Genomic DNA, 15,127 nt, shown 5'->3' with positions numbered 1-15,127 from the left:
AATAATTAATACGCTAAAAAGTTACGGAAGTTGTTTCGTGATTGTGAATCGAATGTGGTGCATGACCCAGTTTCAGCAAATGGCGGCTCCCTTATCAGCAAATCGAAGGCTCATGAAACGGTGGTTCGTTCCTGCACGGTAGGTGAGTTTACTTCGAGGTTACCCACGCGTATGTAAAGCGTATTCGGAATTATAAAGATAGAATTGGATACAAAATTAGAACTAAAATTAAAAACCCTAAAAAAAATTAAATGTAACCCTGGTTCTTGATAACCTTCAATGTACACACCTCTTTAAATAAGAGGGCCAATATTATCGATGAATGCAACAGTTGTCGATGAAACATTGCAAAATGAAATATCAGTCGAAACCCAAAGAAGATATTCGTCCAGCAAATTAAAGGCAAATGGCGTACTTACAATGAAGAAGAATAACACAACTATATTCTCCTAATAAAATGATAATAATTAAAATCCCATGCGTTTCGCTGTTTGATTAAAAATCAAGTGCACTCTGTGACAGCTGACGAACGAAAGACGAAAATGAGTGTTAATCATCGACAAAGATAAATCGCAGCGCCGTACAATTTCACGCTGAATATTACGTGTTTCAAATTCCAAGGTTATAACTATTACGAGGATCATTCAACAAGTAAATATACCGGCAACAATAAACGTAAAATAAATCGTTACAATCACCCTAGTGATACACACACAGCAAAGATCTTATTGAAAATATTGAATAGAAGGCTTCGCAAAGTTACGAAGGAGAATATAGGAGAGGGACAGTTTGGTTTTAGAGGAGGAATGGGCACAAGAGACGTATCACAAGTAGTGAGAACGATCGGCGAAGGATATTTGGAAAAGGTGCAGCTTTTGTTGAAATTCTAAATGCATTAGATTGGGTAAACTGGGAGAAACTGTTAGAAGTACTAAAGAGGAGAGGTGTCATTTGCAGGGAAAGCCGGCTAATACGAATGATATATATGAAACAAGGAGCGAAAAGCGAAATTAAGACTAGGATAGTGACGACAAAACAGGTAGAATTTTATGCAGCAAGATAGAAATCCCCTTAAGAAAGACATTAGTAAAATGTATTTTGTGTATGGAATGTTCTAATGTACAAATGAAAAGAGATCAGCAAAGATTGGAAGCTTTTGAAATGTGGATATCTAGTGTATGTATAAGTAATGTAGAAGGGAGGGCAAATGCATGCTAAAGATCGTAAAGCGAAGGAAAATGAACTGGATTGGGCATGGTTAGTACATGTACAGGAAATTGGTTGACGACCTGAAGGAGGGAGAAGAAGGATATAAAGGAGTAAAGAGAACAGCAGAGGATAGAGATAGTCGTGGAGAAGAGCCATCAGGAACCTGCATTAGCAGAAAACTAACGTTGATGATGATGAAATAAAACAGAATGAAAAAACCGAAGATCTCGTATCTTATCCTGTCTTTTTTTTACTGTAGGAAAAACACCAAACAGAGAGTAGTTGTTTTATTTACATTTAGAATTAGTTGTTGTAAGTGAAGATTATTTCTTAAACATACCAAAATTATCGCTTAAATAAAGATTATCATTACTTCAAAACTTCGCACTTACTAACGGGGTTCATTTTGCTTCCCATATTGCAATTAAAATCATTAGCAAAATAAACCGTATTACTTAGAAGAGCATTTATTTCAAATGTGAAAGGATAATGCTCATCGGTACCAATTTCCCTATTCGCGACAATCGGTACCAGCTTTTCGCACCAAACGTTCGCAGCCGAAATCCAAAATAATTGCCTATCGGTGTAGTTGAGACCGGGGAGAAGCGGTTCCTTTCCATTGCGTCGAACCCATTCATTGTATGCCAAATATGCATTTCTTATACCACCGTTACCTACTATATTTTCTCCTTGCGACCAAAAGTCGGTTAGCTAAAGCAATTAATAACAACACATTTAGTTGATATCATGAGGATTTACCAACATACATTTGATCCCAATTCGGGTACGGAATGGTTTCCATATTCGTCAATCATGCACTGGGCCTTTGTTATAAATATTTCTTCTTTAGATGGTGGCCAATCTTCCACATCGTCGAATCGATGAACAATTTCGTGGGCAATTATGAAACCTATTGCACCGTAGTTCATATAACGTGGCCTATCATTGTTAAAAAAGACGCCTTGTAATATACCGGCAGGCAATACTGCAAATTAAATGATACTTGAAGATACAGATTAAGATATCTTACTTATAGTGTTAAATAGTCTATTGTAGTGTGCATTGACGTAAACAGCTATTTCCCCGAATTTAAACCAATCAGTTTCATTCACTGGCAATACTAAACCATTTGGTGTATTTTCATAATCAAAGAGTTGAATACTAAGGCTCATTTTGAGAAAGTTGTCAGACTTCACATGTAACTGAAAACGAATTTATATATTACGCACACAAAATCTTATGCCAACCGCTTTATAGACTTCTTCCAATTTTTCGTCCGAGAGAAGTTCGTCTGGGTACGCAATGCGAGATGACATAGTTGCGACTTTTTCAAAAGCATGCTGCTTTTTTGTATCATCCAGCCAGTCAGCCCTTTTTATCATGTTGATAAATTCGTTATTAATATAGGAAACCATTTCTATAGTATTTAGTTTGGTATCATTTTGGACATATCTCCGAACGTATAAGGCACTGGTAGCAGTTGGCATGCTGATTGTAATTACGTCAAGGTTTAAACATTGTTGATTGTAGCTACTAACCTCTTTAAAGTTAAACCGACACATTTCTTCCAACCAAAAGTTGAATACGTGTACGGCGTTGAGCTGTGTCGCAACTTCTCTGTAAGATAAGGTAGCGATGATTCGACAGTTTTCCACATAAGATAGTTTGCCTGTACTCTAAAATGTAAAGCTTCAATTTTGATCCATAAGTATGTTTATTAAACCTTTTTGGTGTATTGATGAGCAATTTCTCCAACTGGGAGAAATAAGTAGGATGTGCTGTTATGATTACATCAGAGGATTTAATGGTAATGTTGGGTACGTTTAATACTGAATTCAAGTACTCCAACCAAGGAATATTAGGAACTTTTTGTTGTAGTTCTGATACAGACATGCGATGGTACAAGCTAAAATTTGTTGGTTCTCGAAATTGGCTTGCAATCTAAACGTAGTTAAAATTAAACCGATGTATTTAACACTATATCGCTCTACACATTACCTTCCTTAAACGAAACTCAAATTTGAATGATTCATAAAGTTCCTTTTGAGCCTCACTTTTTGTAGCACCTAAGACACTGGCAACGTATACCGTTTTATGAAAGTACGATTTGAGGTCATTTGTTGAAAGACGCACGTCTGCTGGCCCTATCTGATGAACATCTGAATAAGTGAGAGTTACAATATTATACTTACATAGAGCATATTCAGTGAATAATTTGTCATATCTATCCCAAGATCAACGGTAATGAAATAATCAAAAGTAAAACCGAAATTACGAAATTTGTAAACGGACTGTTTCCAATCAAATCTTTCCTGATCCCACGTTTGTCCTTCTAACACCGGCCATCCGCCTAGTTTTCGTAAAATTGATTTTATCGTGGTTAATCCATCCAGTTCAATTGCAGTGGTATTCATGCATGCTTGATATACCTTCTTAAGTATCGTGAAAGGATGTGGTTCTTCCGCCGTGACATTTTCTTCCAGTACTACTCTTAGCTGTTGTTTAATCAAGTCGTTCGTAAATTGGAAGGATGAAGCTTCATCTTTATCGTCCGGTAGAATTGCTTGTTTGATAAAGTTGCCGCATGCGAATTGATAAAAGTCATCGCAGGGATCAACACTTGCGTCAATATTACTTAAAACACTCGACGCTGCGTGAATACAACCTGAAGTTGAACATAAGTTTGACGTTTGGTTGCAAGTCATATCTGAAGCCACTAACGCAATATTTACAGCTACACTTACAATTAGATATGCTTCCATACTTGTTCTCCTCTTTCACAGTGCTAAAAAGACACAAACATTAGTTAGCTATAAATACCCTAGGGGGTATCATTCCATATTGAGCTCGTCACCTCTTGAAACCATTGCGTATAGAGTCTTCCAGACCAGGATTGCGCTTAGATACTCCAATTTTCGATGGAAATATCCCATGGGAGACAGACGTACATGCCGCAATTCAAAGCAGTTGCAAAAGCAAATAACTGGACGGCACGATAACAGGCTTTGGCCTTAGTGACTTAACTAAGGGGGCCTGCACTAAACGTTCCTCCACTGCTGAAAGATGACGAAACCGAAAACCTTCGTTGCTAACGGAGAAAATGGATAGTCAGTTTGGGTCTGCACATAAAGGGCCAGTGCAACTAAAGGCTCGTGTTCAAAGACCCGGGAGTCATTGCAAGATTATGGGTCAGATATAGTGAGACTGACAAAAGCTGTTTATCCCGATACATCCTAAATGTGCTGGAATAAATTTCCACCGATCAATTCGTTGCTGGAATCCGAGATACTAATATTCAGCAGGCAGTGAGTTAGTGCTGAAGCTTTCATAGCACTAGAAATTGAAGGCACGAAATCATCAATGCATCAATCATACACACAAAAGTGCAGATCGCGACACAAGAAACCGATTTCCCAAACCATGAAGAAAATCTCGAAAAATGTGGAAAGGGCCGCCGTCGATGTTTGAGTTGCGGGAAACTGGGGCATTTGATGAGTACATGCAGAAAGTCCCAGGAAGCCAGGCCTTCTGCTGATTCAACGGAAAACTAAGCAGGATCGATTAGATTGTATTCCCACGCACTGACTGTCACTGTCGCATTACTCACTCTTTGATGGACCCCAGAGCATCTTTATTGATGGTCTGCTGAATGGAAAACTAATGAGTATGTTGGTGGATACGGGCGCGACAAGGACCATCATAAGATCCCAGTGAATCAACGGACGTATTTCAACTGGATATGTCGCGATAGTACATGGATAGACCAATGCTCAAATCACTATCGGCAAGACTACTATTACGCATCGTGCGCTGGTAGCCATCTTGAGGATGGACATAATGGGCACCTACGGTTTTCAACTTGATCTATTACATTATCAAGCAAGAAGTAGGGGATAGGCTGATGAATGTTAGTTCGTACGATGTGAAACTGAAGAAAGGAACGACAGCAAAAAGTGACTGAGGAATCTAAAGTCTTTTGTTATTTTTCCGGTAGTCCTTGTAAAGAAGAAAGACTCCACCAGTTTTCGTATGGATTATCAGTCCAACAACGTGACCAAGGAAGACCTACATGGAACCAGGTTACCTGTATAACACCGCTTCTCAAATCTTATTGGGCGCAATGGGATTCTATTATTAGGGATACTGATGTCCTCCTCAAGCAAACCTTACAAAATGAAGATGGTTGTAAAGAAAGAAAATGGCGCTTGGTTCCTAGAAAGAAATGTACAAAGGGCTGAGGGAAAGATTTTAGTAGGCCAATATCAACGACGTAGAGAACAGTGTAGCAAGTGTGTTGTTTGCGCTGCAAGAAATGGCCCACAACGACGCCCGAAAGCGCCCATGAGACAATACAACGTTGGAAGTCCCTTCAAAAGAGTTCTAATAGACATAGCTGGGTCATTCCCGGAAAGTGATGGTGGAAACGTACAGTCGTACATTATGGGTGTGATGAACTACTTCAGAACTACACTTTGCCAAACCAAGAAGCGGCTACTGTCGCGGACGTTTTTGTGAGAGAATATATTTGTCGATTTGGAGCTCCGTATGAAATTCATTCGGACCAAGGCACGAATTTCGAGTCTCTGTTGTTCCAGGACGTCTACAAGGCTACAAGAAGAATTAATAGACATCTCTCCAGAATTGTCTCTGACCGTGAACAAGACTAGGATCAACATCTATTATTATTCCTTATGGCTTATAGCTTTTCGGTGTATGAAACTACCGGACGGACCCTTTTAAATATTATATTTGGAAGGCAAAAGCCTTAGTTTCATGAAAATGGGTCGGTTTATATTTTACTTGGTAACCAAAGAGCAATCACATGAGAAGCCAATGTGGTTTGTTCCACAATCACTAAGGACTCAACTTGTAGTTGGGAGGATCCATAAAATTACGTTGCCTAAGATCGGCTGTATGAGTTAAACTGGAGGATAGTCCGCAACATGTTGGAAGCCGTTTCCAAGGACATGGGCATCGAAGTTTTGGTATGCGTGGAAAGTGCGCGGAACTCCGGAAGACCCTCGATTGTTACTTCTTCAAAACTACAGTATGTCGGAAAGGAGTTGCCTGTCCATACCGACCGTATATTTGAGGGGAACTGGGAGCAGTGTTACGCACTGTAATTTGAATTGAAATCAGTGTAACGGAGAGGTGTAGAGTTCGGCGTCACGATGACTTAATTCCCGTTTTTAAATAAGTTGTTCTTATACCAATACGAACTAGAATACCAATATAGTTAGTTGAATAATAGTGTAGTGAAAATAAGTTAATAAATGTTACAATATTTATATAGTCTCTAAAGTTAGTTGCATTACCAAAAACCCAATTAAAGAAGCACTCAGTGTTTTTCAACAATTGTTTAAAATTTTAGTTACCTTTAAACAACATATAATTAATTTCATGTAAAAGATTGTCCAACCAAGTAGGTTTAAATTCGTAATATGTTACTAACTTCATAGGGATGATAATTGTGGTAGAAACTGCCATACATACCTCTTAGATCTATGGCTAGAAGTGGTTATAAATGTCGTTTCCGATAAATACACTGGAAATGGTCAATTGAAATGTTGGGGTACTAACTAAAGAATTTTTTATAATTTCGCTTATGGATTTTTTTTACACATTCAGCTTTCCTGTCGATCATGGTCCATTTAAGCTTAATTTGAATCGGGCCGTATAGTTTTCTAATTACATTTATAACGATGAAAGTCCATTCTAAGTGAATCAGGTATTATAGTAGGTACTAACTCTAGTTTATGTATATATTACGATATCTTGAAATTCCCCTTTAAAGGTAGCCACACACAGTTTGTCATTGAGGTTTGGACTGCGCAGTCACATCTCTGAGATTTCCCTCACAGTGTGTGCTGTAGACGTTGAGGTTGATTAACTGCACAAACCTGCCTGAACATGACGAACTCGTCTGTAGCTATACCTATATGCGATACATAAATTAACGGATAATCTCAGGAAAATCTTCAAAGACTCGATTGAACAGTTTTAGTTTGAGGAAAAACTGTATGTGTGTGACTACCTTTATATTTCCTTCTAAAGGTACTAGCGTCCCTAGATTTATGCAAAACCGTCCACTAGAGAAATCAATTTTAGTAGTAAAAATGGCAAGTTATCCACTAGTGGACATAATGTTGATGTTTTACCTCAAATATTATTTGTTCAACAATCGTAAAGTTTTTTTGAGTGCTCAATGTAGCGGTTCCTACTCGCGTGGATTAAGAGTTTAAACCTCGTTTACCATTTTCATTACACACAGGGGAAGCAACCACAAAAGAATTCATCGCGGTTGAAGAATTTTTGTATTATGCTCGCCAGGAGATAATTTAATTATCTGGCCAGCAGTAGAACGGCATCAAGTGTTTTGTGACCCCCATTCTCTCCTAACGAGCATTATATACATTTACTAATATTGAACTCAACTTCGTCTCGGGTTTATATCATCGATGCTAACGACACACAGTAACTGAAGATCCAGAGGAAAGAAGGGATGTTGTTGAAGAGAGCCAAGATGTATTGGACACTCCGAGTAACAACGAGATATGGTGGCATATTATCAACGAAAAAGTAAGGATCATAGTTACTAGGCCACGATTCCAGATTTATATTAAGATCTTTGACAAACTGTTATCCTTGTTTTGCTTAATTTAGGTAGGCCTTTTAAAAGAGGAAAGCACAATAAGAATTCGTTAGGAATTTCAACGGCCTTGAAATTTCTTTGAATTTTCCCTTTGAGAAGAAATACGAGAGAGATGTGTACCGCTGGAATAAATTAATTATATCCCTCCAATAAGGGTACTAGGAAAAATGCACTTTATCAATCTTAAAATTACAGATAGGTATGTTAGTAAAAATCGTATTAATCTAAAAGATTGTGGCCCCATTGCACAAACATATTTGATTCGGGTTTAATCTTCACTCTGGTGATAAAAAACGTGATTTGTTAATGTCTTTGGCACTCTCCAATTTAGGTATAATATAAACCCATCCACTATGACGCAAATCAAATGCTGTAATACTCGGATTAAAAATAATTCCGTGTGAACACCTGATTATGTCGGTTGTGCAACTGGACTGGTCCTGTATTATTGTAAATAAATAAAAATAAATAAATAAATAAAATTCCTGAAATTTCGATAAACATCAATAAATAAAATAAATAAAAGATTAGTCATCAGCGATAAAGAACGAAGGCGGCTGTGTCGCAATCTTTCCGAGAAATGTGACGTGTTTGTTCTAGGACATTCTAGCAAAACTGGGAAGTGTTCCGAAACGTTCCAACACTGTCGAGAAAGAGTAGTCGCGTAATTTGAAGCAATATTCCTTTTTTGCATTTGTAACATAATGTGTTACAAGACCTGTTAAGTCATTAATGTTTATCCTTGTGTTGCAGTTACAAGGATAACGACCACAATGTATCAGCAACGGATGCAATAATTATATGCCAATTTGCTGTGAAGTAGGAGCTTTATATTAGTATTGTGAGAACTGCAGTCTGAGTAGCTTGACCAAGCTTAGTTCCATTTTTTTGTGTCTTAAGGCAAGTATTTATTTAGAATCATTTAACAAACTGTTAAAAACATAGGATCACCACACAGCGCACTTATGTACCGGATTCATTTTTGAACCTACTGGGCAATTAAAATCTTTCGAAAATATAGGAGAATTGCTGAGCGGTCCTTGCACTCTAAAGTTGTCTGGGGAATGGTATCCAGATAAGATCTTCGTTCTTTGAGATTCTGGACGATGCACAGAGCACCATACGTTCGCGCTTGAAATCCAAAACATTTGTTCGGACGTATAATCTAAACCGGGTAATCCTGGTTCGGGCCCGTGACGCTTAACCCATGAGCCGTAAGCTAAATACGCCTCTTTAACTCCACCGTTGTCGGCTATATTTTCACCTTGTGTGTTGATACCATTCACCTAAAATCAGAAGGTTGTCAAATGATGCAGATGCATAGAGTTGGGTATTCCGTTTAGGGGTGCACCATCTTAGAGTAGGAATTGTGTAACAATTTTTACAAAATAGGATCGGATCTCACGATTACCGAGAAAAGACAAAAAAGGAAAGCAATTTTTGAGCAATTTTTCAGGGTTATTTCCAAATGAAACACTTTCGACCTTCATTTTATTCCAAAAAGATGTTTGATTTGCTCTTCTCTATCACCATATTTTTTGTACACACCTCAAATAAGAATTTCTTGATAAAATTTTCCTTGACGTAAAAAGGTTTTTCTATTAAAAAATTCAGAATTGACCGTAGGCCAAGAAAAGCATTAGTTGAAGCTCAAGCACCAGGTAAAGTAGACAATTCTTGAAAAAAAAAATGTGCTCATTGACGTCTAAAGTATCGATTTGATTGTGAAAGGCCTCTTTAAGGAAAAAATGATTGATTTTTACGTTACTATGCAGCTAGTTGCAATTAAGGGAATTGGTAGAACATTCCTTCCGATTAAAACTGCTTTCTTGGTACCTATTCTCATAAAATAGTACACCGATCCGTTGACCCGCGAAAGTCATAAACATGTTAACTAATTTTGCCCTTTATGCAATTAACTTTAGTAGTATTTGGTAACCTCTAGATAGGAGAATGATGATCATACGCTCTCACTCGTTTAAAAAGTAGATATATAAATCGCAACATAATCCACCAAGCACCTGGAACTTACTTTTAAACCCAATTCAGGTATGCTATAATTTCCGTATTGATTGATTATGCATTTGGCGTTCTTTAAAAACGCCGCCTTTGTTGGGGGTGCCCACCAGTCGACCAAATTTCCATCTTTATCAAACTGTCGACCCTGGTCATCGAATCCGTGGGTGATTTCGTGACCGGCCACAAAACCAATGGCGCCATAGTTCATGTATTGTGGCCTGTCATTGCTAAAGAATACGCCTTGCAATATCCCAGCAGGAAATTCTGTTAAATAATAAGAAATTGTCACGCACGGCCAGCGAAAATTAACCGAAACGTACGCATACTGTTGTCGAGAAAAGAATAAAATGCGTTGATAACGGCGGGTCGTCCAACAGAAATCCAATCGTTTTTCTTAACCGGTTGGTTAAGCTTTTTGTAGGAGGAATCGGCTGCAAACCGCGTGAGACTCAACCTAACCTCTAGATACGTATTACTGGTTAAATTTAGCTGAAATTTGATTAGCGCAATGCAAAATTTGAACTCATTTTAACTCACCCCTTCGAAAACCCCTTCGATTTCTTTATCTGAAAGCAACTCATCGGGGTACGCCACATGCGGCACCATTGCATTAGCTTTTTCCAAAGCGTGGCTTCTGGTAACGTTATCCATCCAATCGACCCCTTTGAGAATATCAATAAATTCTGCCTTAATATCAGAGATTATTTCTGTGGCCTTCTCTTTGGCACCCTTGGGAAAATATTTGCGAACGTACAGAGCACCTACAGCAACCGACAAACTAAACACAATTACCTCTAATCACTGTGTTATAGTTAACGAATACCTTTGTGTCACTAAATCGGTGCATTCTTTCCACCTGGGCACTCTTTCCGTACGTCCGTTCAAAAATTTGGTATATTGCAGTTCTCGTTGTCGCAATGCTTCGGTGAGGTAAGGTACCGATGAAGCTATAGCTCTCCACATTACATAGTTTGCTTGAATCCTACAAAACAAACTTCAATTTTAATACGTGGTATTACTTTGACGTAACCTTTTAGATGTGCTGTTAATCAATTTTTCTAGTTCTGAAATGTAACTAGGAACAGAAACTATTACTATATCGGTCTCTTGTATTTGAACGTTTGGAATATTCAACGCTGAATTTAAGTATTCTAACCAACGAATGCTTGGAAACATATCCTGAAGGTCGCACACCGATATAGGATTATATAATAGACTGTAGTTTCTTCGATCCTCCATTGACATCGTGACCTATGCGGGTTAAACCCAATTAAAAGAGCTTGTACTGTTCTGCACCTTACGTTGGATAGCTTCATTTCAAACTCCAATGCTTTTTTAAGTTGCGTTTTGGCAGTCAGTCGATTAGCACCGAACATAACGGCGATATCAACCATATAATTATAGTAGGCCCGAACGACATCATTCTCAAGACCCTTACTAAATAATTCTTTGGCTAGCGATAATATCGCTTGATCAATCTGCAGCAAGATAACTATAACGTGAGAATTGTAATGATCCTGCTACCTGAATGACTCGCTTTGTGGTATTCCTGTAGTCAACTGCAACAGTAAACGCCAGGAAGTAGTCCAAACTGTAGCCAGCTTTTCGAAATTTATACACGGACTGTATCCAGTCAAACTTCGCTTGATTCCATCGTTGTCCTTCTATCACTGGCCATCCACCTAAACCTTTTATGATGGATTTGATGGTCTTCAAACGGTCAAGTTCAATCGCAGTTGTATTCATGCATGAGCTGTAAAGCTTTTTAATTTGTACGAAAGGATGGATCTCTTCTGGCATAATGGGCTCTTCTATCATTGATCTTAACTGAACTTGAAGCAAATCATTTAATCCTGAAAATGATGTGACGAAGGACTTGTCGTCTGGAATACTTGTCTTGTTTATAAAGCTGCCACAAGCAAATCGATAGAAATCATCGCAGGGATCAACACTTAGATCCATATTGGATAAGACGTACGACGCTGTGCGATTACAGCCTTCTGTCATACAAATAGTTTTGGAGTTTTGCCTCGAGATTCTACTTGCCATAACTGGGCGATCATTTTGTAACGCTTTACCTACGATCACGGTTTCACCAAAATGGGAAGTAGACTTTGAGTTGTCTTCATTTATATAGACCAAGGCAATGACTAATATCACTACTAACCCAATTGTGATTAGTGAAATTACAGTTGATACTTGTATTAGACATTGCTCGATCTTTGTTCTTCTTTTCCACCATGATGGGGTTCTGAAATGTAAGAATAATTAGAATCTGATAAGGACCTAAACCTGGCCATCTTAATATTATCCAATTAGTCACAGTGGTTTCAATTTTCCATAGAAGAAAAAGTAGTAACTCCCTCCTTACCATCAATGAGTTGTATAGGTGATTGTTAATCATCTAGTGTTTGGAGAGAATGCCATGGGTTATGGTTTACGATTCAAGGAAATCATAGTCTGACTGGCTACTCATTTGTTCACTTTCCAATTCGGGATTTGACTATGGTTCTAAAAATTCGGTCACTTTCGAGTGATTAGCGACTTGGTGGCCTGGTGGCCAGACATCGGAATCTTTGTGAAATAGTAAAAATCCAAAAATATTGTTAAATATAGCATATAAAAGCTAATCTTGTCATCTAACATGAGGTAAGCACTATTTAAACCTACAGGTAAAATAACAAATTTCGTAACACTCCACGCGTTTCACTAACCGCGTCTTACTCCGTTTTATAATTATTCATAGACCGAAGATCGAAGACGATGATGACTAGCCTCGAGGAAAAAAAACTTCTTACCCTATATTTACAAATACGAACTCTGGTAAGCGCACTATTGGATTTGTTTGCAATACAACTACAAAGAACTAAAATTTGGAATTGCAAACATTTCAAATTTTTGAACATAGCACGGCTTGAACCACAAAGAATAAAAACACGCCAACTCACTTGACTATAGCTTGTTTTTCCTCCGACATCATTGTAAAGTTCGACACAAAACACTACTTCTGTGAAAAGAATCCTGGAAGTAAACCCTTCCCAACCTTTTTTACCTGTGTTCCCCTTCCTGTCAGAACTCTCGCATACCGAGCGACCCGAATATAGCAAAAAGAAACGTCTTATTATTACACATCAAGCATTGTTTGTTAAATAGTTAATTCGCTATTATTTATGGCTTAATATCACTCAGCTTTACCTAACCTTGGTGAAAGTAAATTTAACAAATTTGATTAATCTAGATTAAATTCAAAACATATTAGCAAGGGGAGCACAGAAGGACAATTGAATCTTGTTTTAGTTTCTCTTTTCCTAAGATAAGATAACTACAAAAAAGCTGATATTAATCAAATAAAAAGATAAGATAAATGTCGTGATTTTCCGAAGAATCTAAAAAAAAAATTTTGGAGGCTACTGTGCCAATTGCAAGATCATCTCCAACCAGCAGTTTAGTAAATGGTCATGGATGCAGTTAGACATTTTGCATCCTTCCAATACACTCATCCTAAAGAGACACAAACTACCTTTTTCCACAAATCCCACGTGCTAGTACTAATTTAGCGTGCGCAATGTACTCACACTCATATCTCGCCAGACGTCCTGAAACGAAAAAGAAAAGATGTGCGTGATAGTGTTAACGTTTATACGAGTTTTTGAAAATTCAATCGACCTAACTGGGTTGGTATATTTTGCTATGGTAGCAATTATTATTATCACAATTGTTTCCAAGGATTCGATAATCCCACATGTCGTCTTCTTACCAAATAAAGCAAATTATTGGATTGAGCATGTGACAGTAAACATCATGGACTGCCATGCTTTACCTAAAACACAGCTGGACGTAGGACTTTCACCAGATCAAATAAAAATTACCAGAGGTGTGCCACAGGGTGACACTTTAAAACCATTACTTTTCGAGTTATTCATAGCAAACATGCACGAACTTGTTTAAAACTCTGATTAGTTTTAGTGTCCCTTCAGACGCACGGTGTACGGCTCTCAATGTATCTAGAACAGTGGTGGATCCAGAGAAACTTCTCAGGGGGGGCCACATGGTGAAAATAAAAGACTGATTGATTGATATACAAGAGGAGATACATATAGGTGGGATAGGATTCCATTTCAAACAATAAATTCAAGTCTTCGATGTCCACATACAGCACGGAACCGAAAAAAACCGGTACCGGAACCGACTGCATTTATAAGTCCTTCACTTAGAACCGAAACCGTTATTTAAGCAATTATAACCGGAACCGATACCGTTATTATTAGTGCCAAAGAACTGGTATTCTTCGGTTCTGACTCTGCTGGTCTCTGCAGTAGGTAGAGTAGATACGTTGCGCTTCGTGAGAGGAAAATACGTTTTATATTGTTGCTCTTAAGTTTTGCTTCAGACTTCTGACTTGCTCTACTTTTCCTTGTTTGAATCATTATTTTAGTTCTGTAGTAGTATCAATAAAAACGCCTTGATTATTAATATTCCTTATCGCCGATGACTGGATCCGGTATCGACTAGATGGCCAGGAATAAAATCTTCCCTTCTGAATTACGTTCAAGAATAACCAAAAATTTTCACTTTATTCAGAGCTGCCCATTAATTTCTACCAACTTAACCCCAATACTAAACAAATATAAAATATTTTAGTGACCAAAAATGAATCAAAAACAGTAAGAGAGTTGGAACCGGAACCGAAAATTAATGAAGCCACAGAACCGAAACCGCTACCGGAACCCTTAAAAATAATTCTACCTAAATAGTCCGGAAACGGAACCTATATTTCATATGGGTTCGAAGCCCCCTGCATAGTACACATTTTGATAAGATAGAAAGTGGGGAATGTAATGGAAACAATGTAAATGAAGTTGTTTATAAAAGGGTTTTTTTTACCTTTTCGGTAAGCTTTTTTGGGCTTGTCGGAGAAGGCAATTGCCCCCTTTGCCCCCTGATGTTGTATCTGCCACTGATCTAGACGGTCTAGTTATATTGCCTGCCACCAGAACTTTGCTTTAAGTGCCCTAAAAAATTATGGTTTAAGGAACGATCTAAAAGTAAATAATGATTAAACAAAAATAATTGCCTTTCGCAAAGCCAATGAATTCCCAGATGATCCTTTTCTTCATAAAAAAAGGAGGCCGAGTACGTCACAATTTTAAATGTAATAAACACAGCTTAAAATTAATAACTGGAACTCAATCCTAAAACTATGTCAGGCAGTATACGTTATGTAGGCTTGATTTAAAAAATTCATGT

General features: G+C 37.8%; 2 protein-coding genes across 3 annotated transcripts; both read right to left on the bottom strand.

Moving 5' to 3' along the window:
* Nucleotides 1-1,481: 1,481 nt before the first annotated feature.
* On the bottom strand, nt 1,482-7,133 carry LOC116171782 (neprilysin-2-like). The gene is made up of 9 exons (XM_031488779.1): nt 6,703-7,133; nt 3,402-3,994; nt 3,208-3,357; nt 2,933-3,150; nt 2,748-2,885; nt 2,457-2,697; nt 2,240-2,411; nt 1,977-2,194; nt 1,482-1,920 (listed from the first exon to the last, which is right to left on the bottom strand). The coding sequence occupies exons 2-9, from the start codon at nt 3,969-3,971 to the stop codon at nt 1,579-1,581; spliced, it is 2,049 nt and encodes a 682-aa protein (XP_031344639.1). The 5' UTR covers nt 3,972-3,994; nt 6,703-7,133; the 3' UTR covers nt 1,482-1,578.
* Nucleotides 7,134-8,744: 1,611 nt separating this feature from the next.
* Nucleotides 8,745-14,885, bottom strand: LOC116171774 (neprilysin-2-like). 2 transcript variants are annotated; one of them, XM_031488755.1, is made up of 11 exons: nt 14,765-14,885; nt 13,750-13,884; nt 12,829-13,700; nt 11,405-12,131; nt 11,182-11,358; nt 10,911-11,131; nt 10,704-10,862; nt 10,418-10,658; nt 10,201-10,369; nt 9,894-10,144; nt 8,745-9,147 (listed from the first exon to the last, which is right to left on the bottom strand). In XM_031488755.1, the coding sequence occupies exons 3-11, from the start codon at nt 12,858-12,860 to the stop codon at nt 8,809-8,811; spliced, it is 2,316 nt and encodes a 771-aa protein (XP_031344615.1). In that variant the 5' UTR covers nt 12,861-13,700; nt 13,750-13,884; nt 14,765-14,885; the 3' UTR covers nt 8,745-8,808. The 2 variants fall into 2 exon arrangements, with proteins under 2 accessions (XP_031344615.1, XP_031344613.1); XM_031488753.1 differs by lacking the exon at nt 14,765-14,885 and having other exon boundaries at nt 12,829-13,781.
* Between the last annotated feature and the right edge of the window lie 242 nt (nt 14,886-15,127).

Source organism: Photinus pyralis, unplaced genomic scaffold (genome assembly GCF_008802855.1).
Source record: "Photinus pyralis isolate 1611_PpyrPB1 unplaced genomic scaffold, Ppyr1.3 Ppyr1.4_LG5, whole genome shotgun sequence".
Classification (NCBI taxonomy): domain Eukaryota; kingdom Metazoa; phylum Arthropoda; class Insecta; order Coleoptera; family Lampyridae; genus Photinus; species Photinus pyralis.
Note: the sequence above shows the minus strand (reverse complement) of the source record. Positions and strands in the feature narration are given on the sequence as shown.